Source organism: Ictalurus furcatus, chromosome 3 (genome assembly GCF_023375685.1).
Source record: "Ictalurus furcatus strain D&B chromosome 3, Billie_1.0, whole genome shotgun sequence".
Taxonomy (NCBI): Eukaryota; Metazoa; Chordata; class Actinopteri; order Siluriformes; family Ictaluridae; genus Ictalurus; species Ictalurus furcatus.
In genome coordinates this window covers 5,055,031-5,078,906 of record NC_071257.1, presented here as the reverse complement: position 1 = coordinate 5,078,906, position 23,876 = coordinate 5,055,031, and the positions used below count along the sequence as shown (strand labels likewise).

The window sequence follows — 23,876 nt, the reverse complement described above, 5'->3', positions numbered from 1 at the left end:
CAGCTGTTACGTGAAAGGATTTCGAGTATAAATCAAAGCTGGATAGATGGACCACAGCAGGGTTCCCTACGTGCTCGTAAGCGTACGTCTGCTCTTGATCAGACGGCTCCACTCGAAGCCCTGTATTCTGCTACTCGGGCTGTTGAAGTGTGAATTGGACTTTAAAACATTCTCTTAGCGTTGAATGTGAACCGTCAAGTTGTTCTGAGGCTCTAAACCAGGCCTCGTGTTTTTGTGATATTGCAACAAAGGACCAGCTCAAAATATTTCTTTGCATGTGTGTGTCACAGGTGCAGAGTATAATCCGTTCTCAGACCAGCATGGGCATGAGGCACAGGGATCGCTCCACCACGGGCAACACTCTGAGGACAACCGGCTGCAGCTCGGCTCTCACGACCTACTTTTTCGGGGCCGACCTGAAGGGCAAACTCACCATCGGCAGCTTCCTGGAGTTCCAAAGGAAACTGCAACACGATGTTCTCAAGCTTGAGGTACAGCAATCTGAGAGCAATTAGAGAAATTCTGAGGACTTGGAAGTGGCATGCTCGTTGTTGGTGATGCTGTTTAGTGAACTTCAGATACTGACGATGGGAGTAAAAACAACAACAACAACAACAACAAAAAAACAAGGCCTCTCTGATTCCATTTCATTCAACTACTTTATGCTTGCTACTGTTATATAAATGATTATCGAATCAAATGTCATATCGGTGGGATGCTTCTGAGCGAAACTGAGCTTCTGTCGTAGCACATAAGGCAGAAATAAAATGGAAAAATAAGTTACAAATATTTCAGAGCTATAATTGAAATAACTTGCATGAAAGACTCCATGAATGTATCGTCAGACCCGCCAATCTTCACGCGTTTTCCATAGGCGCTCCGCATTTTAACGCCAGATTACGCCGCTACGAGTTTAGCACTCAAAAATATGTCTCTCTCCTTTTTTTTTTTTTCTTTTCACTCCCAATAAAAACAACAGCTGAGCCAATCGACTTATGAATCTGGAACGATTCTGCACGGTCGCGTACTGTAGGTGTTCCGAGATATCCGATATTAACCGTCACTACCTGGAAGCCCCGCCCCCTCGGTGCTTGAAAGATGCACTGATGCGGCGCGTTCACTCTTTCTGTCAAGGTAAACGGAGAATGTTTTGAGGCCGGCCGTGTGAAATAAAATCCGTCGATGTACGTCCGAGAAGTGTGCATACAGTCCGCGTCAGTCGACTGTAGTCAGAAACTGTTCAGTGGAAAACGTTGACCGTGTGGAGCCATTTCACAGTTTCTACATAGGACATCAGACATTTGTGAAAGAACTATATCGAAAATGTGTACTGGATGTTTTGGGGCATAAATGACACTGCAGTATTCACGTCCACCGTCGTTCTGTTAACTTCTAACGACGGCCTGTTTTACGCTGCTTAGCAGTTGCGTACGGACGGCCATTGAAAATCTGCTACGGCATCATAGATGCATATCACTGACACTAAAATGCTGTGCAGTCAAGAGCTTATCTAGTCTTCTTCCTCTAAACCTCTAAAATTCGATGGAATTTTAAATCAGCAATATATCGTTGACTTCAAAACCCAATGTATTGGATTGCCATACAAATGGAAAGAGAAGAGGGGGATGGTAAGAGAGCACTGGGGTTAAAGGAATGGATTGTGTCTATGATGGTGAAACAAAGTCAGCATGTGTCATAGTTTCAGGTTGGCTCCATCACTAAGAGCTGTTTCTCACTCTTTCACTCCTTTAACGTAAGTGCTGAGGCGGCAGGTCTGACTTTAACTTGCTGTCCAGTCTGTTACGATGCAGACATTTCCACCATCTCCCACCCGTTACTTCCGTTTCCTGTCTCTATTCAGCCTCTCTCTGGCGCCAGTGTCCGTTTGATGGACGTTCTCACTTAAGGGGATTGAGATGAGACTGCGTGAGAAAGAAACAGAGAGAGAAAGAGAGAGAGAGGGAGACAGCTCTGGCTTGCTTATCTGTGGTGCAGTGGGAAGCAGCTCGAGTCTTGTGAGGATTAATGAGCGTGATGATAACATGGGACTTGATTTGGTTCGACGTTTTGTTTTTTTTTCCTCTCGGTAAAAAGATAAGATGTTAGGCTGAATTTTTAATACACCGTTCAGAACAGGTTTTAGATTGACGAAGATTAGCCTCGTAAATCCTACGTTTACGTTCATTCAAGTTCACGTCTCGCACCGTACCAGTTAGTCGACTCGGACCGTGGTAGATGGAGCTATTCCTCATGTCTGGAGTTGTACAGATAAGTTCCATTTAGGTAACGCAATCCAAATCCATAATGCTGATTTTGTATTCAGAGAAATAAAGCACACAGAATCATGATGTATACTTCATGTCACTCATTCCTATTCATCTCTGGACTCTATAGATTTTTTGTGTGTGTGTCTTGATTAACGGTACTTGACTTGCTTGTATTAATATGAGTTGAATTGCATGTGTGTGATTTCAGTGCTTTTTAGGCATACAGTATATAAGAACAGACCAGTTCCAGTGTTGCTCTGCTGTCTGGATGATGCATGACTGTGCTAGCTCATACCTCATCATGCGGCCCAAAGGAGATTTACATACAGATGGGGTGGAGATTTCAGAGAAAGAGAGTGCAAAAGAAAGAAAAGCTTTCTTTAGCAGGCCCTTTTTTTGTCCAGTACCAAAAATATATAACGGATATACAAAAGGGTTAGCTAAGCATGTGATTAAACTCCGCAGTCTTACTTGTCCTCTGTCTGTATGTGTGTTTGTGCAGTTTGAGAGGAATGACCCAGTCGATGGCAGGATCACAGAGAGGCAGTTTGGGGGCATGCTGCTGGCCTACAGCGGCGTTCAGTCGCGCAAACTCAAACTGATGCAAAAAGGCCTGAAGAAGATGTTCAAAGACGCGCAGGTAAGCCTGAGAGGAAATCATAACGGAGCATTCTGGGTAAAACGCATCATTAGCTTTTTTTTCCATCCGACCGAATGGAATCGTTCAACCTCTGTCTCCTTCACATGCTCCCTCTGTACCTCTCCGAATCATTACCCATCTATACCTCATCATAACTCGCGTCTTACCGCCAAATTAGCTTTCAGGTTCTGATCGTCAGGGCTGTAATGCGTTATCGTTTACTCAAGCAGCTGAGCTTAAAGGTGAATAGGTGAGTACGAGGTGATTTATTTTTTGCGGCCGGTTCCGTTTCTTTTGTCGTACGCACTCTCGAACACGGCCTAATATTATGGATACGAGGTTTTGACATGGCTAGTGCTTTCCATTGATGAAATTATGAGTTGCTTTGGCAGGATGTTGGGGTTCATCGATTTGCTGAGTGATTAAGCACCATCTGGCGATGTGGAGGCGTTAGCTGACTAGTATGCAGACACTGGAAGGCTCCACATTTGTAACTGCGAGCCAGCTTGTAATCGCTTTGTGTTTCTATATTGATAACTCTTCTAAAAGGTTTAGATGTCACTGAACAGTATTTATACTTGTAGCAGGTGATATAGCGTGTATGGGTCTTCTCATCACCGTTAAAATAAAACTTGTATCCAAAATCCCTTCAAATATTTGCAGTGGTATTCATTCATGTTTTCGTATAGTGCCAGTTTTGATATTTCATTGATGTCTTCTTTACATTGAAATGACATTTTCTTTTGATAGTTTGAGTACGTCCGAGCATTTGTGCTGTACAGTGACGCAGTTCTGATTGGAAAGAATTTAACATCACTGTTGAACAAGTCTGGTCAGGTTTGTTGCCTTTTTTTGTGTGTGTGTGTCAGAACGGTAGATTACAGGAAGCTCTTCACGCCAGCACAGCCAAAAGATTGATGTATTTATTTTGTCTGGGAGAACTGCATTAAAATGAAATCAAATATGCGCCTTTATGAATCAGAACGAGATGAATTGGGCATCGAGGAATAGGAAATGTGCCTAACTCGATTTCAGATCTTCTCCTTTGGGCAAAGAGCACTTCTAGGCCGGTCTCTTTTTCTCTTAATGAATGTAATCAGGTAATTAGCCGTATCCTGCTCATCTCCCTACCTCTCCGGAGGCGCTACGCTAAAACGTCTCGCACAAAACCAATACGCGCCCAGTCGCCCGTACATCGCCCCCTCCACTGCTTCTAGAGTTATAGGAGTGAGCCTGAAGTGTCGTGCTTTTGCTAGTGCAGCATTAAGCCCAGCCTTTTTTTTTTTTTTTTTGCATGATAAGGCTACAGACTACCAGACAAATCGGTCACGCTTCAGCGCTAGCTAAAATGAGAGAGAAATCAAATCATCCTCAATCAATTACTACTCCTTTATTCCTTCAGTTACAACTTTTTACAAAAGGAACCTCATATCGTAAAACAAATAAACAGCCTGTATACCTTTTATTGCCTTCTGTTTCGGCTTCATTGGGTGGAAAGCGATCATTCTTTCACCTCTCGCTCGCCTCTTGTGTATTAATTAGGGCATCACGTTTGAAGAAGTGGAGAATTTTTTCACGTTTCTGAAGAATGTGAATGACGTGGACACGGCACTGAGTTTCTACCACATGGCGGGTGCTTCTATAGACAAAGGTATACACACACACACTTTTTATTTTAATTTTAATTGTAAACGTCTTACTTGTTTGGAACTCCCATCTACTAACCGTATCATTTTTCCAAGGCACTGCTCATATTTCCTCCCTCTTCTCCTCTTTCGTTCTGGCCGCCGGCCCGATCAACAGTCAGCCAGTTACTGCACTCTGTTTATCCACTGTTCCTTTATTGATCTGGAGAACTGTATCTGCTCCTGCTCATATTATACGTCACTTCCTCTTCTCTGTGCTTTCTGAAGCGCTTGCAGCCCCTCACTATGTGACATAATTAAATACAGCGTAGGTGTGCGAGGCGAGTCAGGTGGCCGCCTGCTGTAGCTATGGCAGCGGGGCCGTGTATGAATGCTGAACCTCTTAGCACAAGGATGATAACAAGGCTGACTATTTTAACGATCAGTTATTCACATACTATTATTCAGGTCGTTCCTTAATGCATATTATTCAAATATTTGTTCAGGATCGTGGCTTTCTATTCTTTTTCATTGAAATTTGGTTTTAAATATCTATCCATTATCCATCTAATCATTTAACCATTTTTGTATTAATGTCGTATGCCCGCATGTCTACGCTGCATTTACAGACACTTTGGCGTATACATTCAGCAGTCTTTTAATAGGAACACCTGTACCCCTGCTTTTATCCAGTCAGGCAATCATGTGGTAGCAGCCACAATGCATGAGATCATAGAGATACAGGTTAAGAGCTTACTAATTCATTTTGACCATGGAAGGGTTGTTTTCCCACACAGCAGTCTCTGGAGTTTACGCAAAAAAAAACAAAACAACAAACATCCAGTCAGAGGCGGTTCTGTGGGCAGAAATGTTTCATCGATGAGAGAGATCCAAGGAAAATGGTCAGACTGGTTTGAGCTGACAGGAAGGCTACGAAAACTCTAATAATAATAGTAATAATAATAATAATTATAGTTTCTTAGATTTATATAGCACTTTTCTAGACAATCAAAGCGGTTTACATTGTATGGGGGAAATCTCTTCAACCACCACTAGTGTGTAGCATCCACCTGGATGATGGGACGGCAGCCATAGTGCGCCAGAATGCCACCACACACCATCTATTGGTGGAGAGGAGAGAGTGATCTAGCCAGTTCAAGGATGGAGATTATTAGGAGGCCGTGATAGATAAGGGCCAAAGGGGGATTTATAACAGTTTAACGTCTCATCCGAAAGACGAAATAACCACTCTTTACAATCGTGGTGAGCAGAAAAGCATCTCAGAACACACATCATGTCGAACCCTGAGCCAGTAACAGCAGAAGACCATGTCAAGTTCCACTCCTCTCAGCCAAAGAACAGGACTCAATGAAACTGGACAATTGAAGATTGGCAAATGACCAAGTGACAATTTTGTCAATCTTCAACTGTCCATATTAAGATATAGCCATATTCAGTCCCTCCAGGATTTCGAAATTGATATCGAGCAAACCCCGCAATATTTGGAGGAGCTTGCAGTTATTTAAAAAATTGGGCTCAAGATGCGTCACGTGACGTCATCACGACACGCATTCAGCCTATGCCCTCTTTGATTCACGTGCGTCGAACATGAGTACAGCTAAAAGGTCTCATTTCCCAACAAACATCACTGCGAAATTAAACCAATTCGAGTAGTTTTCTGCAGCAAGATCGAGCGTTTTCAGCCGCATCGATCACAAAAAACGCTGCGAAATCCTGTACGGACTGCGTATTACTGATGCCTCCTGCTTTGTGTTCACTGTCTCACCTTTGGCTGCCTAGTAGTTGAATATGAAGCAAAATCCTCAGGATCACCTGTAGTTATTTTTCATTTCTATGACTAATTAGGATACTGTTATATAACAGTCTGCCTCCGTAGTGGCTCAGAAATTGTTGATTAGAACAAAAACCAACAGAAGAAACTGCTCACAAATCTGGAGATGAGATCCCTTAAGCAAACCTAAACAGAACACAAGCACCGTGTTCACACTGCAAGTCCGGGTTTTAAAAATCATTTTAACATGACTGATATCCAACACCGGCCCAAACTTTTGGATTTGGGCCACTTTTGATTGCAGTGTAAATTTAGCAAGAGTCAGAGTATCGGAGGCTGAGTGCACATTAGAGACATCACAGCCGGTAAACACACACAGACAAAGTGTACACTTTCAACACGGGAGGTTCACGCCATTACACCGGCGTCTTGTCTTTCTCTAATTCACACTCCCCCTCGTTTTATTTTATTTTTCTCATTTAATGCCTTTCACGCCTTTCACTCGCTCTCTCCCACTCATCCACCCTCTCTCTCTCTCTCTTTCTTTCCCACTCTATTCTTGGCTGAAAGAATGACATTTTCTGCTCAATACCATGCAGAACCGATAAAGTAGAAATTGATTCGTCTTGGTGCAGAAATCATAACCCGGCCTCCATCTCTCGTATCTCTTTGTCTCGTGTCACCTGTGCTCATCATTGGAGAACAAAGCAAATCAGTGGCTCTTATGGAGACTAAAGACCGTGTCATTTTCTTTGTTTGTTTCGTTGCTCCGCTGTGACCCAGAGGCTGCTATGTGGCAGCTGATTTGTTATCCTGCCCGTCTCGTGATTCTTGATGACCCTGCTACCCTTTTTTCACACCTTTTTCACCCATTTTCTCTCATCCTTTTTCCATCTTTGTCTGATGAAAGTCCTCATCAGGGAGAAAGGGTCTTCTATTGATTCAGCTCGAGAATCACTACAGACACAAACTCGATATCTCACTGTAATCTACTTTCCTTTATGAGGCATTGCTAGTAGACTGCAGGCGAACGTGGTGGGCTCCTAGGTGCTAATATTGCGCTCTCTCTCTCTCTCTCTCTCTCTCTCTCTCTAGCCACAATGAAGCAAGTGGCTCGCACTGTAGCCAAGGTGGAGCTGTCTGACCACGTGTGTGACGTGGTGTTCGCCTTATTCGATTGCGACGGTAAGTGCGTGCTTGCTTCTCTCCAGAAATGAAATCTAGAATGAAACCGAAGTGCAACAACTGACAGCATCTCTGCCTCAGGTAACGGCGAGCTCTCGAACAAGGAGTTCATATCCATCATGAAGCAGAGGCTGATGCGGGGACTTGAGAAGCCCAAGGACATGGGCTTCACCCGCCTGGTGCGTGCTATGTGGAAGTGTGCGCAGGACACAGCGTGGGACTTTGCCATGCCTAAACAGCAGTAGCAGGGTATAGAGAGAGTGAGAGAAAGAGAGAGAGAGGGTGAAAAAAAAAAAAGAGAGAGAGAGAGAGAAAGAAAGACAGCACGCAGCTTCGTCTGCAGCCAACTAAATTAAGAAATGAACTCAAGATGTCATGTAATAAATCGTGCACATGCTGTAGTGGCCAGTGCTGCTGCATGAGGTAACTGCTGCAGTGCGTGTGTGAAAGAGAGAGTCTGCCACATCTGTAGCGTATGTGCAAATATCACAGGATGTTTACTAATACTGAGAAAAGGTCATGGGGGGGTTGATTGTGGGGCTCTTGCACAGTGGCTTAGTGGTTAGTACGTTTTGGGGTTTGAAAACGTACTAACCTCCCCGTTTATGCAGAGTTTGCATGTTCTCCCCATGTTTTGGGGGTTTCCTCTGGGTATTCCAGTTCCCTCACCAGTCCAAAGACATGCATTGTAGGCTGATTGGTGTTTCCAAATTGTCCATAGTGTGTGAATGTGTGCGCGATGGTGCCCTGTGATGGGTTGACACCCCGTCCAGGGTGTCCCCCGCCTTGTGCCCCGAGTTCACTGGCATAGGCTCCAGGCTCCCCCGCGACCCTGTGTAAGATAAGCGGTGCAGAAAATGGATGTTTTGCTTTAGTGTTCAACAGTTATTAAAAAAAAAAAAAAAACTGTTAAAACACTCTTATCCTTCATTGCAACAGAGCGTAAGAGTTTTTGCATTGAACTTAGGGTTATACAGTAATAGTTGCATACTCAAAACACTTACTGATTCAGTAACTACTGGATGAAGGTTGAAGTTTTAAACAGGTTTCAGTTCTTTTCTTAGTACAGGAAAACATGTCTGTTCTTTTCCTATAGCGCATGCTTCAGATGTGTTAGAAAATGCTGGAGTTCTACTTTAAGGGGATTGTGGGATGTTTTGCATGCATTTTTGACTGAAATGCACTGAAACAGCAGATTTACTCTGAAAAAGGTCTTTTATCAGAGCTCTCTGCCTCCTTACATATCAAAACATGTACTTTTAAAGTCTATTTCTATTTAAAGGATGCATACAGAAAAACCCCAACAGTCCAACCTCAGCACTAAGCATTACAGTGTATGTTATCACTGAGGTATTACTCTCTTGTTTTTTTGTTGTTGTTTTTTTTTTTTACATATATATAATTGTAAAGCGACTATGGGTGTAAGAAAAGCTACATTGAGAAATTATGTACTTGAGTGTCTATTATATTATATTAAAACATTTTTCATGACATGGTGCGAGTTTATGGGCTTAATGTGCGTGTGGAAGAGCGGCTCAGATTGAAAACGACCGTACAGTTCGGTGCCGACGCACTAGGGATGTAACCGAATACATTATTTGGAATGAACAGGGAGTGTGCTCTAAATAGATACAAATATAGATAGGAGGAAAGTTCACAGGGCAGAGAGTGGGATCCTGCAGGGTGCAAAAAAAAAAATAAGTGTCACACATTCAGCAGATTTTTACATTCATGCAGGTGCTAGTGAGTGAACAGGTTTGAAGGTCACAGGACAAAGACTATGTTGATTAACAGTGCTATGTGACGCATTTACAGCATCTTTAATATGGCTGTGGTCTAGGACAATTTGAGTTCAATTAGGATGCTAGTTTGTTTATATTTTGGGAAATAGAGCCAACTACATTGGTTAGAGGAAGATATCGTAGGTGGATGCAACAAAACAAAAATTTTATATCTTTAGCCGAGAACAGTTATGATCTGGAGTGATGTAGCTGAGGTTGAGGAACTGTCAGAGCCAGAATTCACACACCATGATAAAAGTTCTGCCGTTTCTATTGCTGGGATTTCTGGTTTAGGCCACACCCCCTCGAGGCTTAAATAGAAATGCACAGGAATTGCATTATACCCATTAAGTCTGAACTATACATTTAATATGTATGCAGTGGAACAGTTTAGTTCATGCACAAGCAATGCTGTTTGAATATAGTACAAACAGCCTTGTTAGTGCTTATACAGAGCTTGTGCTGTACATTTCCTGGGTCTTTAATTTAATGCTCACAGACAGACTGCTGCATGCAACAGCTTTAAACCACACAATTCTGCTAGCAGTGTGAAGCAGATGCATAACATAGTACAAAACAAGTCTTTATGTAGAACAGTGCCAGAGCACTTGTGAAGCTCCGGTCGAGATCTGCTGAAACAGCGTTATGGCTCCATGACTGGTCTTTAGTTTGCATATAGAGAGCCTGCGCTATGTAGAGATGAATCATGAAAGTGTGAAGAGTGCCTTCTATATAAACATCTATACGGGGTAATAAATATGTAGTATATGCAGTAGTGGAGCAATGACGATATAGTGGGCTTTTTATTCACCCGTTATGCTTTTACCCCCCATTTGCAGACAAAAACCTGAACAAAAGTGTCAATTTTTTACAATCTGAACAAAATAGAAGCGTTTTTTTCATGTCTGTAAAAAGACAACAGGCTGAAGGGCTGCACAGTCCAGTCTTGTGTCCTTTGTATGCGATTGTTTCCAGAATGTTGCCTTCACACCGGTTGAAAACATCATCGCTCACATTTTTCTTTGACTTTTTGGAATCTCCACTTTATAATATGGGACACGTTTCTAGGCCGTACCGGAGTGTTACCGCCCTCTGCCATTTTAGATCTGTCCTGTGCACGGGTCAAGAGCCAAGGACCCGAGCGAGTCCAGTGCTACCTCGCTCCAATTAGAAAGAAACGCAGAAAAGGTTACACAGACATGTGTTAAGAGTCAGTCAGGTTTTAATTACAAAACTCTCTCATCAATACATGAACGAATAGGACGAATCTGTTGCGCCAGTTAAAGAAGATCCAAAAACACTAAAATTGCCACAGTATGAACAATGCTAGTGCTGTTAATAATGGCTTCGTATTCACATGGGACGATGTGCACAGGCGCCACACATCTAGTCCGATTATAATTAACATAGAACCACGTAGCTTCACTAAGCAACCTTCACACCATTCAATATCAAGGTCTAACAGAGATAAAAAGAAACCATTCATTCATTTAAATGTCCAGAAGGAGAAATTGAGTATAACCACTTCATGTGCTCAATACAAAAAAACTAATTCCAAACAAATTCTAGGCCTTTGACACAATACAATTCTGACAAAGAGAAAAATAGAGGAAATAAAAGTATAACCGAAAACATATTAGCGAAATGAGGTCACCACCTAGTGGCTAAGAAAAGAAACTGCAACTGACATGGCCGTGTCTCTGCTCAAGGCTTTACGGGCTGGTTATTAACAACGACCTGAGTACAGCACTAATGCTGCAGTGGTCTGGGTTGCCAGATCCTACAATATGACACCACAGTGTCAGACAGAAAAATGAGTCCAGGTAGATAAAGGAAACATGGTGCTTGTGAGTTCAGCTCTTAGTCACTGTCAAATTTGATGGAGTTGATGGTGGTAGAGATGGCGCCTCCCCTGTAGCTGCCGCGCTTCTTTTTCGTCTTTTCGTGCCTGAAGGACTTGCCTTTGGTGTACTTCAGCACCTCGTTGGCCTTTTCACCCCAATCCCCAGTCGCTCCCAACTTGAAGAGAAGAAAAGAAAAGCGGGTCAAATGGGAGTTTAAAACAATCTCCAGTAGTACGCGTGTATAAAACAGTCACTGTGGCCTACCTTGGCTTTGAAGGAATTGTCTGCCAGGCGCGGGTCTACCTCAATCTCCTCGTCTCTTATTCTACGGAAAGGAGTAGTGCCATTCTTTAAAGGACACAACGGAAGGACAGACACAAAGGTGAAAAAAAAAGGCGCTTAATAATAACTGTGCTTCACCACGAATAATTAGTACAGTTCGTTTTACCACTCGTTGTAGCACTCGAGTATCAGTCACAAATAATATTTTAAAAAATGTTACTTAAGTGAGTGAAGCCTAGCAGCAAACATATGCATCTTTCCAGAAATGAAGCTATAATCTTCATTTTAAATAAACCCAACAATATAAGCAGTAGATACTCCACAGTTCATGAAATCCAGACCAAATCTATACCAACTACTTTGGTTGGTGTGATTTATTATCTAGCGGTGAGTCATGAAGCTCAAAGCTGCTATAAAACACTACAAGTAGTACAAAGCATCATCTCAGTCAGTGGGAAACACTCCCACTGCACTCATTTTTAATGACACAAACACACTTGAAAGCCTTGACCTTATACTCAAATATGTAGGACGATGTAGAAAGAAGGAAAGTGGCTCTCGTGCAAAGGTTTTTCAAAGCTAAAAACCCAGCCACACTCTTCAGCCTGTAATAATCATTCTTACCTTCTGTTTGGCCTTGGGGAAGGAATGAGGCGTGACGTTAGCAAGCTTTTTGTTTTTGGGTGTTTTCATTGAAGCTTCCTTGTCCTCCATGTCTTCCGCAGTCCTCTTTGTTTTGCCCCCAGTGCCTGTGGTTTAAAAAATAAAGTGATTAGCAGTGTAGGAGTGCACTGTTAAGCCAAAAAAAAAAAAAGTGGTTTTGGGGCAAAAGATATAATTAGTAATTTAGTAGTCAGAGCAACTGGCAAAGAAAAAAAAAAAGTGAACATTTTGTCCATATTATCAGCAAAGAGGTTGGATGCAGAGACCTAGGAATCTCTGTTCATTGCCCTCACTACAAAAATGGTTACTCGGGCAATTTAGTTGCGTATACGAGTAGGATTTAACCCTGGCATACTATAGTCTAGTAAATAGGAAATACGAAATGAAGACGGTGGTAATTTAGGTCACACCATCTTAGTCTTCAAAAGCTGTTTTCACAAGCACATCAGCCAAGAGTCCCAAAATCCCCTGCTACTATTCTCCATTTCTGACAATTTGTGACTACACTGAACACCCAATTTCTAATTTATACACTTGTTTCATTAGCTTATTGGTACCCTTGTGTTTAGCATTATCACACTGTCTGTTATTTAGAATTGTCAAGATTGATATGCCACAAGATCCAGTACTTTGGTTGATAAGAACATAAAAAATAGAGGTCAATACTACAATACTGCTCATACTGGTTGAAATGAAAAATGAAATAAGGCTCAGAGAAACAAGATTTTCATTACCATTTGCTGGAGCAGCGGTAGGGGTCTTGGGAGTTTTCACCTCGTCCTCGGATGAAGAGCTCTCAGACGAGCTGCTCTCAGGCTTTGGCTTTGCTGCAGCAGTTGGTGTGCTTTTCGCAGCAGGTGTGGTTTTTACTGGTGCCTTTGTTGTCTCCTCTTCGTCATCAGAGCTGTCTTCACTAGAGGACGACGACTCTGCGGCCTTCGAGATGGGTTTTTTTGCTGTAGAGGCAGGGGTTTTGGGAGCTTCTGTTTTCCTCTTGGTCACGGCAGGTTTGGCCGGTGTCGTTTTGGGAGCTTCAGCCTCTGAATCAGAGCTGTCGGAAGAGTCTGAGCTGCTGCTCTCAGCCTTTTTGGTGCTTGCTGGAGTTACAGCAGGCTTAGAGGTGGCAGCAGGTTTCCCTTTAGTCTCCTCATCCTCCTCACTGGAACTTTCAGAGCCACTGCTGCTGGACTCAGCTGCGGGTTTAGACGCTGTGGGTGTGGCTTTAGATGCTGCGGGTGTGGCTTTAGACGTAGGGGTGGAGCTCATGGGTTTAGCAGTCTTACTTGCTGGGGCCTCATCTTCCGAGTCGGAGCTGTCGCTGTCCGAGTCTGAGCTGCTCTCAGCAGGCTTGGACGGAGTCTTGGGTGTGACTGCAGTTTTCGGTGTGGCCACTGGTTTGGGTGTGGTTTTCGGTGTGGCCACTGGTTTGGGTGTGGTTTTCGGTGTGGCCACTGGTTTGGGTGTGGTTTTCGGTGTGGCCACTGGTTTGGGTGTGGTTTTCGGTGTTGCTGGTTGGGCTGCAGGTTTGGCAGGAGCCTCATCTTCTGAGCTATCGGAGTCTGTTAGCCAAAACAGAAGGCGGCCTTGTTACTTTTTATATTAATGACAATATACAATGACTTAGGACATGCTATAAGCCAACTTCTAACAAATACAGGAAATCAACCCGACAGCACGGTGCATCCCTGAGAGCAAAACTGCAGTCTTACATAACAAATGCGGTCTTATAATCATGAAGAAGATCTGCTGTTCTTACCTGAGCTTGAGGACACAGCTTTCTTTGCAGGTGTGGCCTTTGCTGGAGGAGTCTTAACTGGGACAGCTTTAGCAGCTGGTTTGGCTTTATCATCCTCATCATCAGACTCCTCCGAACTGGAAGAGGACGACTCTTTGGTGGCCTTTGCTGCAGGAGTGGCCTTTGCTGCAGGAGTGGCCTTTGCTGCAGGAGTGGCCTTTGCTGCAGGAGTTTTTGCTTTGGTGGCCGGCTTGTTTGCCTCCTCGTCATCATCCTCTGAGCTTGATGATGAGGAGTCATCTTTAGCAGGAGCTGCCGCTTTCTTAGAGGGACCTGCTGGGGCCTTAGCGGGAGCTGCTTTAAGTGGAGCAGCTTTGGCAGCTGGCTTCTCTGCTTCATCCTCTGAGCTTGAATCTGTAAGACCAAACAGTTAACATGAAAAAAAACACAAACTTAAGAAAACACTGATGAGTTGACTCGTAATAGGGTCATAAGCATTATCCCAGAATTGTTTGGTCGTCATACCAGAGCTGTCTGAACTGGACTCATCATTCTTGGCTGCAGGTTTAGGAGTCGCAGGTTTAGGAGTCGCAGCCTTTGTATGGGCTACATAAAGATAAAAAAAGTTGGGTTTCTCAATACGCCTAATGTCTCAACCATCCAAGTCCCTTGCGTCTAGAAGTAGTATGTTAACCATTCAATACATCAAACAAGGGGAAAAAAACTAAACCACATTTAATATAAAGTCTAGCTATCCAAACTCTTACCAGGGGCTTTCTTTTCTTCCTCCTCATCACTGCTGTCTTCACTGCTGTCAGATGAATCTTGTTTAGCTGCTGGAGCAGGGGCCCTCTGAGCTGTAGGTGGCGGTACCGCACTGTATGCACCTACAAGCAAGGAAACAAAACCTCAGCCACACTGCAGACGGGTTTATTTCCTACGTGGTCATTTCCTCCTCTCAATGGTTCTAAAGACAGTACCTGCTTTGGGCTTCTTACTGGGTGGAGCCTTTTGTTCCTCATCTGAAGAGTCGTCACTGCTGCTGCTCGCACTGGCCGGAGCTGGAGCCTTCACCGGGGCAGGAGCTTTTACTACTGGCTTTAACGCACAAATCAGAAATATATTCAAATCTATCAAAGACGTACTTCCACCTTCAAGACGCATCAGTTATCTCTCTAGAGGTCACTGCGTTACCGCTGGATGTTTCAATGATTACAATTTTTATTGGATAGCATCAAAATACTTTTAAACAAAATCACATCTCAGAACCCTACTTTTGCTGGAGCCTCGTCTTCAGAGGAACTTGAGCTTTCCTCACTGCTGCTCTCCTGCTTCTTCTGAGCTGGGGCTTTAGGAGCGGCCGTGGCTTTAGGGGTCACGGTCGCCGGCTTGGCTCCTGAGAAGCACGGAACAAGTTCATTAAATTCATTCAATGAGAGCCAAAACGAACCAATCCACCGAGCAGCGAGTTTGAGTGAGCAAAAAGACGCATTAATCATTTATCGTAAAGCAGTGAACACACTGTAGCCCATTTAAAGGAACTTGTCAAAAAAATATCCTTGCACTAGTACAAATATGCCAGTGATATGATCATTTGATTTAAATGATCAATAAATATTCCGATACGGTGGAATTTTTAGACTAGGCCATCATACAGTGGAAATTTCACACTACAACACCTCTAGTTCCAGGTAGAGAGCAGTTTCTTAACCTTAAAACGAACTGTGCTTTCTTACTATGACGTCCTTATAATTCTTTCCCCCATGTTAAATGAATGGAGAACCTGTCACACCTGCTAACGTCCTGTAGTTCCAGGTAGAGAGCACTTTCTTAACCTTAAAAAGAACTGTGCTTTCTTACTATGACGTCCTTATAATTCTTTCCTCCATGTTAAATGAATGGAGAACCTGTCACACCTGCTAACTTCCTGTAGTTCCAGGTAGAGAGCACTTTCTTAACCTTAAAAAGAACTGTGCTTTCTTACTATGACGTCCTTATAATTCTTTCCCCCATGTTAAATGAATGGAGAAGCTGTCACACCTGCTAACTTCCTGTAGTGTGAATCAGTGTCATGTTAGCAGCCTTTTACCTGTGGCTGCAGGTCTGGCTGATTCTTCCTCCGAGTCAGACTCCTCACTGCTGGAGCTGGTGTCCTTCTTCCTGGCTGCTGGTGCAGGCTTCACAGCTGGGACCTTCTGAGACGCCGAACAAAACGATTGCCAAATTAGAAAGCGCGATATTGACAGAAACATGGCGGCTACCCATCAGCTTTTAGGCAGATTTGCACAATCTGATAGTTTACTTTTACTGGGGCTTTAGTGGTGGCTTCATCCTCAGAGTCACTGGAATCTTCACTGCTGCTGGACGCCGCCGCCTTCTTCGCCGGTGCCGCCGCCACCTTCGTCACCTGTGCCACAGCCTTCTTCACCGGTGCCGCAGCCGCTGCCTTCTTCACCGGTGCCGCAGCCGCTGCCTTCTTCACCGGTGCCGCAGCCGCTGCCTTCTTCACCGGTGCCCCAGCTGCTGTAGATAGATGTAAGTTATAAACCAAGGCTGTATTTTCAAATATATACTGATATTTATACATTAACCTAGAATGTGGCTTTTCAGAAACAATACATGTGCAAGTCTGAGTTTGGCCAACATGCAAAAGTTGTACAGCTTTAAGGGACTGAACATTCCTCAGGTGTCTTAGGGCACATCAATAATCCTGATAGCTGTAGTTCAGAAATGGTGAAGAAATCCTTTACCCTGAGGTGTTTTCTGGACAGGTGCCGCATCCTCCTCATCGCTGCTCGACTCCTCTTCACTGGAACTCTCGTCCTGCTTTGCTTTCTTTGCACTCGGCCCATTAACCTCAGGACCTCCGGGGGCCGCTTTCCGTTTTGTAGCCTCCCGAGACCTAACATAAGCAAGGATATGTTACTTATCAGATACAAGCGATTGGCAAAAGAAGTTAATTCTAACAGGATAACAGCATTGTTCAACATATACTTACTTAACCCAAAAACTGAAGATATCAAGGAGCCCTTCCTCATTTTGGTCCTGAGGTTTCTAAATAGAAAAGGAGGTATTAATAAATGCAGAACTTGTATAAAACAGCTTATACATGGTGACTACTAAATACTAAATCAACAAACAAACTAATCCTGCTGGAAGAATGAAGTCATGGCAACTATGAGAGATTTTTCTCTGGCATTTAAAAAGGTCCTACAGGACTCACATGAGGAGGTCCCTCATGGTGATAATACGATAACAGAGATTTAACAGAATGGGTGGGTGTTTGTAATATCCGTTGTTATCTATGATCGTGAACTTAATGAACACTAACATACAGCGTTCAGATAGAAGCAGGAAATACTCCACTGAGATATTAATCAATCGATTGATTGTATATAGTTGAATAGTGTAAACTAATCCCGGGTCATAAAACAGCTCTCTACTAAACGACAAACAGTGTTAGAGTATTATTCTTTGTTGTAGTTACAGTTAAGTAGAACCTCTACACTGTGTTTCTCACGTGTAGACACGTGTTTGTAACACGCTTAGCAAGCTGCTGCGCGTGCCTTCCTATTTAACCCATTGTCTGTCTAACACACAACATAACACAACCTCACGTGTACTTACGACTTTAGCTTGCTTTATAAATTCATTGGCGGCTTTGGTGAACTTGTTCTCTAAAAGAAACGTATAAACGTGTTGGTAGAGATCACTGGGCACCGAGCTACCCGCCGCCATCTTCACTGCACTGCTACACGCGACGCAGCCGACTGAACTCGTGTCACGTGAACACGGAAAATGGCGCACAAGAAATACGTCATGGTCGGGTTTTTCTTAACCTGTAGCTCTTGTAATACAACATTATTCACTCTTTAACTAAACGTATTAGCCGTATAGCGAGCCACCGTGTGGGTTTATTAACTTTAAACGTACCTCGCAACTAAGCCGTTTTAGAGTTTGGAGGATTTATAGCGACAGTTTAAAAACCGGCCTCCAACATGACAGGGGGCGCTGTGGCTGCGGCTGAATCTCAAATGGAAACAATAGGTCTGACGATCGCGGTGCAATGAAGACGAAGAAGAAGAAGACGAAGCGGAAGCACGTCGTTAATGTTAAACTATAATGGCGGCGTCCTGTGTGTAATAGTGAAGTCACTTTTTTTGCTTTCTGAAGGGATTTTTAGTCTTGAATGTGAACGTTACACCGCAGCCAGGTTTAACTCGGGTAATTATGCCTCGTTACGAGCTGTCTCTGGTGCTGAAGGCCATGCAGAGGCCGGAAACCGCGGCGGTGCTGAGGCGCACCGTGGAGACCTTGATGGAGCGCGGCGCCGTGGTCAGAAATCTCGAGAACCTCGGCGAGAGAAGGCTGCCGTACAAGATCAGGAAACACAACCAGCGGCACACGCACGCTGCCTACTTCCTGGTCGACTTTCACGCCTCACCGTCTATTCTGACGGCCTTACTGAATCACCTGGAGAGAGACGTGGACGTGGTGCGGCAGACGGTGTTAAAGAAAGACTCAGAGCTTCCCAAAGGCCCCTGCTGTGCTTCCTCACCTTCTCAGACAAACTAGTCTACTTCTGCATAAACGTGAGGCTTTACAACGACCATGTACCCCATGAGCATGTGTGAAATAATAGTAACTCTTGAAATTAAGTGAAGGACCAGTAGACAAGAGTGTGTTTGGGCTTTATTGTGGCATAAGCTCGTTAGCTGTCATGTACACACACTTATACCACAATGCTGATGGCTTTTCTATGACATCTGACAGTAGTTACAGCTCCAAGACAAATCACAGGTTTAGATTAATGCACTAATTATCGTTTCTATAGTAACAGCTCATTCGCATTCCCCATATTGCAGACACTCGACACAAATTCATTTAAAACGTCCAGGCGTTAGGGTAACGTAGTTTATAGTGATGCCACCTTGCAGCTTGTTCTCCTTGTGTACCTGTGGGCTTCCTCTATGTGCTTCGGTTTCCTCCCACCTTAAAAAAGCATGCATGTAGGTGGATTGGCTACAATAAATTGCCTGTAGATGTCAGTGTGTCCTGTGATGGACTTAAGGATGTATTCAGGATTTATTCCAACCTCATGCCCAGTCCAGTATAGGCTCTGACCAGGACAAAGCAGATTCACTGGATCACACCTGCGGTCTGTCTCTTTAAAGTTTCCGTGAAGTTCTTTGAAACACGCGGCGTTATTCGTCGTGTTGGTGCAATTTCCGTTGAAACAGGAAGTCGGAGGGACATATCGAGTGGCTCCTCTCCCTTTCTTTAAATATCCAATCTCTCAACGGAGGCGACTTCAGCAAGGTGGTTTTTATAATGTTGGGGATGGGACACTTCAGATTCTCGAGAGCATTTGATTGGACAGAAACTCTGACGATTTACAGAATTATGTCGTCAAAATTGTTGACGAGCGAGAGACTGTACATTTTGAACGCATATATCTTCTAAATGCGAATTCTGTCATTTATTCTGGAGCACACTAGCTTCTAGATAACCTTATGGCTAACATGTTCATATATGCCACAAAACATCTATTTTAATTTCTCCGGGACGTCACGTGGAAAGTCTGCAGATCTTGTTGTAGCTTTTCTGAAGGTTGAAGCTGCATTGCTGCACTGTTAAACACTGTGTTACCGATGAGTGTTGGGCGTGCCAGATAATTCCAAGTACCTACAAGTACTAGGCTATTCTTAATCAAATTGTTCTGGAAACAAATAACGTTGTGATGATTTATCATTTAGTTTGGCTGCATAGTCGGTTTGTAGTCAGTTGGGCAGATTTTGAACTCGGATTGGATTGACCCCTGATCTACTTGGCTATCTCCTCCGCAAGTGTGTCAAGTTGCTTGGAATCACATGGCTCTTAGCTAAGCCACTGGCTTTGCGTTTGCCACTGCTAGGAGCATCGGACACGGCAGTGTTACAAGGAATTTTAAACACCTCGCTATCTCTGCCGGTTTTAGAATAGAAATAAACTATGGATTAAGGGCTCGTAAGTGTATAGTTAAAGACTATAGCCTATGAACAATTAGTTTTAATCATCTAACCCTTGATCAGTGCTCAGTTTCTGATCCAAAACACTGCTGGCTAGATATTTGCGGTTCTCGAGCCATGCAGTGACAGAGATGTTTAAAAATCCCAGAAAGCTTGCTTCACCTGATAAACTCATACCTGCATATTGCACCTATATGATGGGCTTGTCTGATAAAATGACCAGTGAGTAAATAAATAAATAAACAAATAAACAAGCAACCGAGTTACACTTTTGACCCTTAATCTGTACCGTTATCACATTCACGTCTGCGTTCTAGATCTGTGAAATGACTGACAAAGCAATATCAGTGCTGTCTAAGGGACTCTGTCTGTGAGTTACCCATGATGCATTGTAAGCATACATATCTAATATTTTATTATGATGAAGTGTCTGTGGACATGTTCTTATAAGTGTTCTCGATTAGACTGGATTCTAATATAAATAATAGCATTTGGGCATTAGTCTTACGACTGGTGAATTATACTGGACACCTGCAGAGGCGACACATGAGCACTGACTCAACAAGCATTGTCATTAGTGTAGTATTGTTTTCTAAATTGAGAAGTGAGGAAAACTTATTGCTTATTTCTCTTTTTCCCCCTCAGGTCTTTAAGGAAGAAGATGTGCTGCTGGGTTTTTTCTGAATTTCAACTATGTTCATGTGAGAGTTTATTATGAGAAATGAATAAACGGGAAAAAATGTAATCTTTTAAAAATGTGTTTGTGTTTTTTGTTAATTCATGTCTAATAAGTCAAGACTATTTTTTTTTTTAATTAAACCTATAACAGTGCAGTATGTGCATGCCGCTGACAAAGGAATAGAAAACTCTACAAAATAAAACCGAAATCGTTAAAGGAATAAAACAAAAGCCTTTCATCCCAAGTGTGTGTGTGTGTGTATATATGAACTAAACTTGAATTGTATTAAAAAAAATTGAGGCACAGAGTTTGATTAGGATTGAATATTTACAGTAATGACATCTTCTGTGATGATCACAGATCCGATTAAATCATGGGTGTGTGTTGGGACGTGTCTCTTTAATGTGTTAAAATGAAAGAGTTAAGTGGTAGGATTCTTTTGAACTCAGAATTCAAGGAAAATAATTGTATGTTTAGTTGTATGTATATATTATATTACCTTTGTGAAGAAAAGAAGAGTCAAATAACAATAGGTTTGTCCTCATTTAAACACATTTACTCAAGTTAAAAGTAAATGATTATATACCACAGTGATGATCTCAATTTTGATCAGTCAAAAGGATTATTTTTCTGTGTTCCCCCCCCCCTATTATTTGTTATTTTATATACCATTACCTGCATTTAATTCCAATCACAAGTTTATATTAATATGCTTGTTCAAATGTTATCATTTCTATAGTAACTCATTCACTGGGAATTGTATGGTTGACTGTTTATAGCTGCAGAAAGACCGGTAATAACAGGAACTAAATTGTTTCTATAACATAACTATAAACGGCTATTATATATTGCTATTTAATGAATTAAAAAGAATTCACTGGGCCCCATTTATCATTCTGGATATGAGCGAATTTATTTGTAGCTCATTTTTATGAGCATTAGAAATGTGGTATTTATGAAAATCCGGTAATTTATGGAAAAATGTTCGAAAAGAAGACTTACTAACGTAAATATTGACTGAGCTTCGAATCATATCATTTGCAGTGAATTACTGGAGCCGAATTACAGGAAAGGTGAAACAGTGGGGTGAAAAGAAAAGGGTTTGACATGAAAACAGAGAAACAAATATACACTGTACTCAAGTGATCATGGACATTGAGCAAATCATACAGGGAAACTGCTTTTGATTTATTTATTTATTCATAGTGTCTATTCAAACTCATTTCTCGCACACCAATCCGCCCTCCCTGATGCTGTTTTTGAAAAACAGGAGTGTGTATGTCATAGGAACTCGTGCATTACACTAGGGAGTATACTAGGGAGCAAATTGCAGTTTGAGACATACTTGATCTGTCACTTATCGGTCATTTAGTGCTGGTTACAATGAAGTGTTGCACAACATTAAAAGAAAATGCCATGGCAAATGGACCCAACTTATACGCTGAGCCATTACAGCAAATCCTCCTTCTACACATTCTTAATTTAATGATTGGTCTTATTTGTCTTTCTTTAGTTTTTTTTTTTCCATATTTAATATTAGTTCATGCTTTTGTCACCTCTAGGCTAGATTATTGTAATGCTTTACTGTCTGAATGTTCCAGTAGGAGCATAAACAAGCCCCAGTTAGTCCAGAATGCAGCTGCAAGTGTCCTTACTAGAACCAGAAGATATGACCACATCACCCCTTTCTTATCCACACTGCACTGGCTGCCAGTAAAATTTCACATTCATTACAAAATACTACTATTGACCTATACAGCACTGAACGGTCTCGCGCCACAGTACCCGAGTGAACTTTTGGTCTTTTGTGATCCGCCACGAATACTGTGATCAAAAGGTGCAGGCTATTTGTTGGTACCTCAAATAGTGAAGGCTACAGCAGGGGGAAGAGCGTTCTCTTACAAAGCCCCACAGTTATGGAACAGCCTTCCAATTAGTGTTCGGGACTCAGACACAGTCTCAGTGTTTAAATCCAGGCTGGAAACATATTTGTTTACTCAAGCCTTCCATGAATAGACTTTCTTTTCTTTTTTTTCTTTTTTTATGCAAAAAGTACACTGTCTTATCCATTACGGGACAATAAGCATACCTAACAATCTCTGCCTCTCTTTACCTCCCTCTCTCTCCCTCTCTCTTTCTGTCGAGCTACACATGATACTCCTGAGATCCCAGTAATCCTGACCCTTTTTGCTCTCCGGACCTGCCTGATCCATCCTGATGCCCTACCTCTGGTTGGTGTTCTCATCAACTGGGGGATACATTCTGTTACTGACGATGACCCCAAGGCTTCACAGCCTGGAGATTGCTGAATATGGCGCCACTTGAAGTACCATGAGAGTGGTTTTGGACCTCAATTTGACGTGGACAGTTGCACTGTGGTCGTTGGGACTACAGTTGCTGCGATGGCCTTAGGACTGCAATTACCACATACAGTTTCGCACTCAAGTCTCCTTTACTGAACAGTGGATCAGTTCAACAAAACAGACTTCATATAAAAACTATAATGAACTTTCCTTTAATTTCACACTATCCATTTTGCCCAGATTACGATGGGTATCTTTTTGAGTCTGGTTCCTCTTAAGGTCTCTTCCTCATATCGTCTTAGGGAGTTTTTCCTCACTACCGTCACCACCGGCTTGCTCAATAGGGATAAATTCACACATTTAAAATATGCGTCCTGTGTTTATATGTTTCTGCAAAGCTCCTTTGAGACAATGTCCATTGTAAAAAAGTGCTATACAAATAAAATTGAATTGAATTTCTTTATTTAATGCCATTAATATGAAACACTTCACAAGTTTCATATTGTTTTTTTTGTGTGTGTAACTGTAATACACAAAACGAATTCGACTGCACAATCTTCACTGAGTGTGAAAGCACCCCAAGAATGTATTATCTGAGTAATGATATTCCGGGGAGCAAAACTGTCTCAGGCAGCAAAACAGACATTACTCGAATAATAAATTCTTGTGGTCCTTTCACACTCAACAAATTCATTTGCTCAAGCAACCTTTCTTGTATTTGTTAAGCAAATCTGACTCGATTGAGTTGCTTTGTCCATGAGTGCTCAGGTTGCAAGAGAGTCATGATTGCACACTGAATAGAACCACATTAACTAAAAATCTAAATCAATTAATCCCTTCAAGGTTGTGGGGTGCCAATATATATATATATATATATATATATATATGTGTGTGTGTGTGTGTGTGTGTGTGTGTGTGTGTGTGTGTGTGAACCCCCCGCCCCCATTGACCTTGATGACTGCTCTGTGAAACTTGTCTAGATTAATTTTTGTAGCAGAATAGACATGTTTGTTCACAGACTGGAACACAGTTCATGAAATAAACCTTTAATAAGTAAAAGTAGGGCGCACTG

General features: G+C 42.5%; 3 protein-coding genes across 7 annotated transcripts in view; 2 read left to right on the top strand and 1 right to left on the bottom strand.

Annotated features, from left to right (window-relative positions):
* Nucleotides 1-9,000, top strand: part of micu1 (mitochondrial calcium uptake 1) — a 41,689-nt gene extending 32,689 nt beyond the window's left edge. For both annotated transcript variants that reach the window (XM_053620473.1, XM_053620474.1), the window contains exons 8-12: nt 291-491; nt 2,770-2,907; nt 4,450-4,558; nt 7,420-7,509; nt 7,591-9,000. In XM_053620473.1, the coding sequence (XP_053476448.1) occupies nt 291-491; nt 2,770-2,907; nt 4,450-4,558; nt 7,420-7,509; nt 7,591-7,754 (702 nt within the window). In that variant the 3' untranslated portion in view covers nt 7,755-9,000. The remainder of the gene's footprint in view (nt 1-290; nt 492-2,769; nt 2,908-4,449; nt 4,559-7,419; nt 7,510-7,590) is intronic.
* A 1,494-nt stretch (nt 9,001-10,494) lies between these two features.
* On the bottom strand, nt 10,495-17,659 carry nolc1 (nucleolar and coiled-body phosphoprotein 1). 4 transcript variants are annotated; one of them, XM_053620463.1, is made up of 14 exons: nt 17,442-17,656; nt 16,813-16,868; nt 16,565-16,716; nt 16,117-16,337; nt 15,904-16,006; nt 15,089-15,210; nt 14,795-14,912; nt 14,582-14,701; nt 14,340-14,420; nt 13,836-14,228; nt 12,814-13,638; nt 12,041-12,165; nt 11,399-11,482; nt 10,495-11,309 (listed from the first exon to the last, which is right to left on the bottom strand). In XM_053620463.1, exons 1-14 carry the CDS (start codon nt 17,550-17,552, stop codon nt 11,151-11,153), a joined length of 2,670 nt encoding a protein of 889 aa, XP_053476438.1. In that variant the 5' UTR covers nt 17,553-17,656; the 3' UTR covers nt 10,495-11,150. The 4 variants fall into 4 exon arrangements, with proteins under 4 accessions (XP_053476438.1, XP_053476434.1, XP_053476435.1 ...); XM_053620459.1 differs by having other exon boundaries at nt 15,904-16,009; nt 17,442-17,653; XM_053620460.1 differs by having other exon boundaries at nt 15,904-16,009; nt 16,117-16,334; nt 17,442-17,652.
* Nucleotides 17,660-17,865: 206 nt separating this feature from the next.
* Nucleotides 17,866-20,565, top strand: mrps6 (mitochondrial ribosomal protein S6). Its single transcript, XM_053620501.1, has 2 exons — nt 17,866-18,406; nt 20,468-20,565. The coding sequence occupies exon 1, from the start codon at nt 18,045-18,047 to the stop codon at nt 18,387-18,389; it is 345 nt and encodes a 114-aa protein (XP_053476476.1). The 5' UTR covers nt 17,866-18,044; the 3' UTR covers nt 18,390-18,406; nt 20,468-20,565.
* The last annotated feature ends 3,311 nt before the right edge of the window (nt 20,566-23,876 follow it).

Bases quoted from the DNA above. Each gene is read 5' to 3' on its own strand.
- mrps6 (XM_053620501.1), top strand. From the start codon at position 18,045: ATGCCTCGTTACGAGCTGTCTCTGGTGCTGAAGGCCATGCAGAGGCCG.
- nolc1 (XM_053620459.1), bottom strand. From the start codon at position 17,552: ATGGCGGCGGGTAGCTCGGTGCCCAGTGATCTCTACCAACACGTTTAT. The intron at 16,869-17,441 runs GTAAGTACACGT...TTTTCTATTTAG, and splicing joins TTATAAAGCAAGCTAAAGTC to AAACCTCAGGACCAAAATGA. The intron at 15,211-15,903 runs GTAAAAGGCTGC...CGTGCTTCTCAG, and splicing joins AGCCAGACCTGCAGCCACAG to GAGCCAAGCCGGCGACCGTG.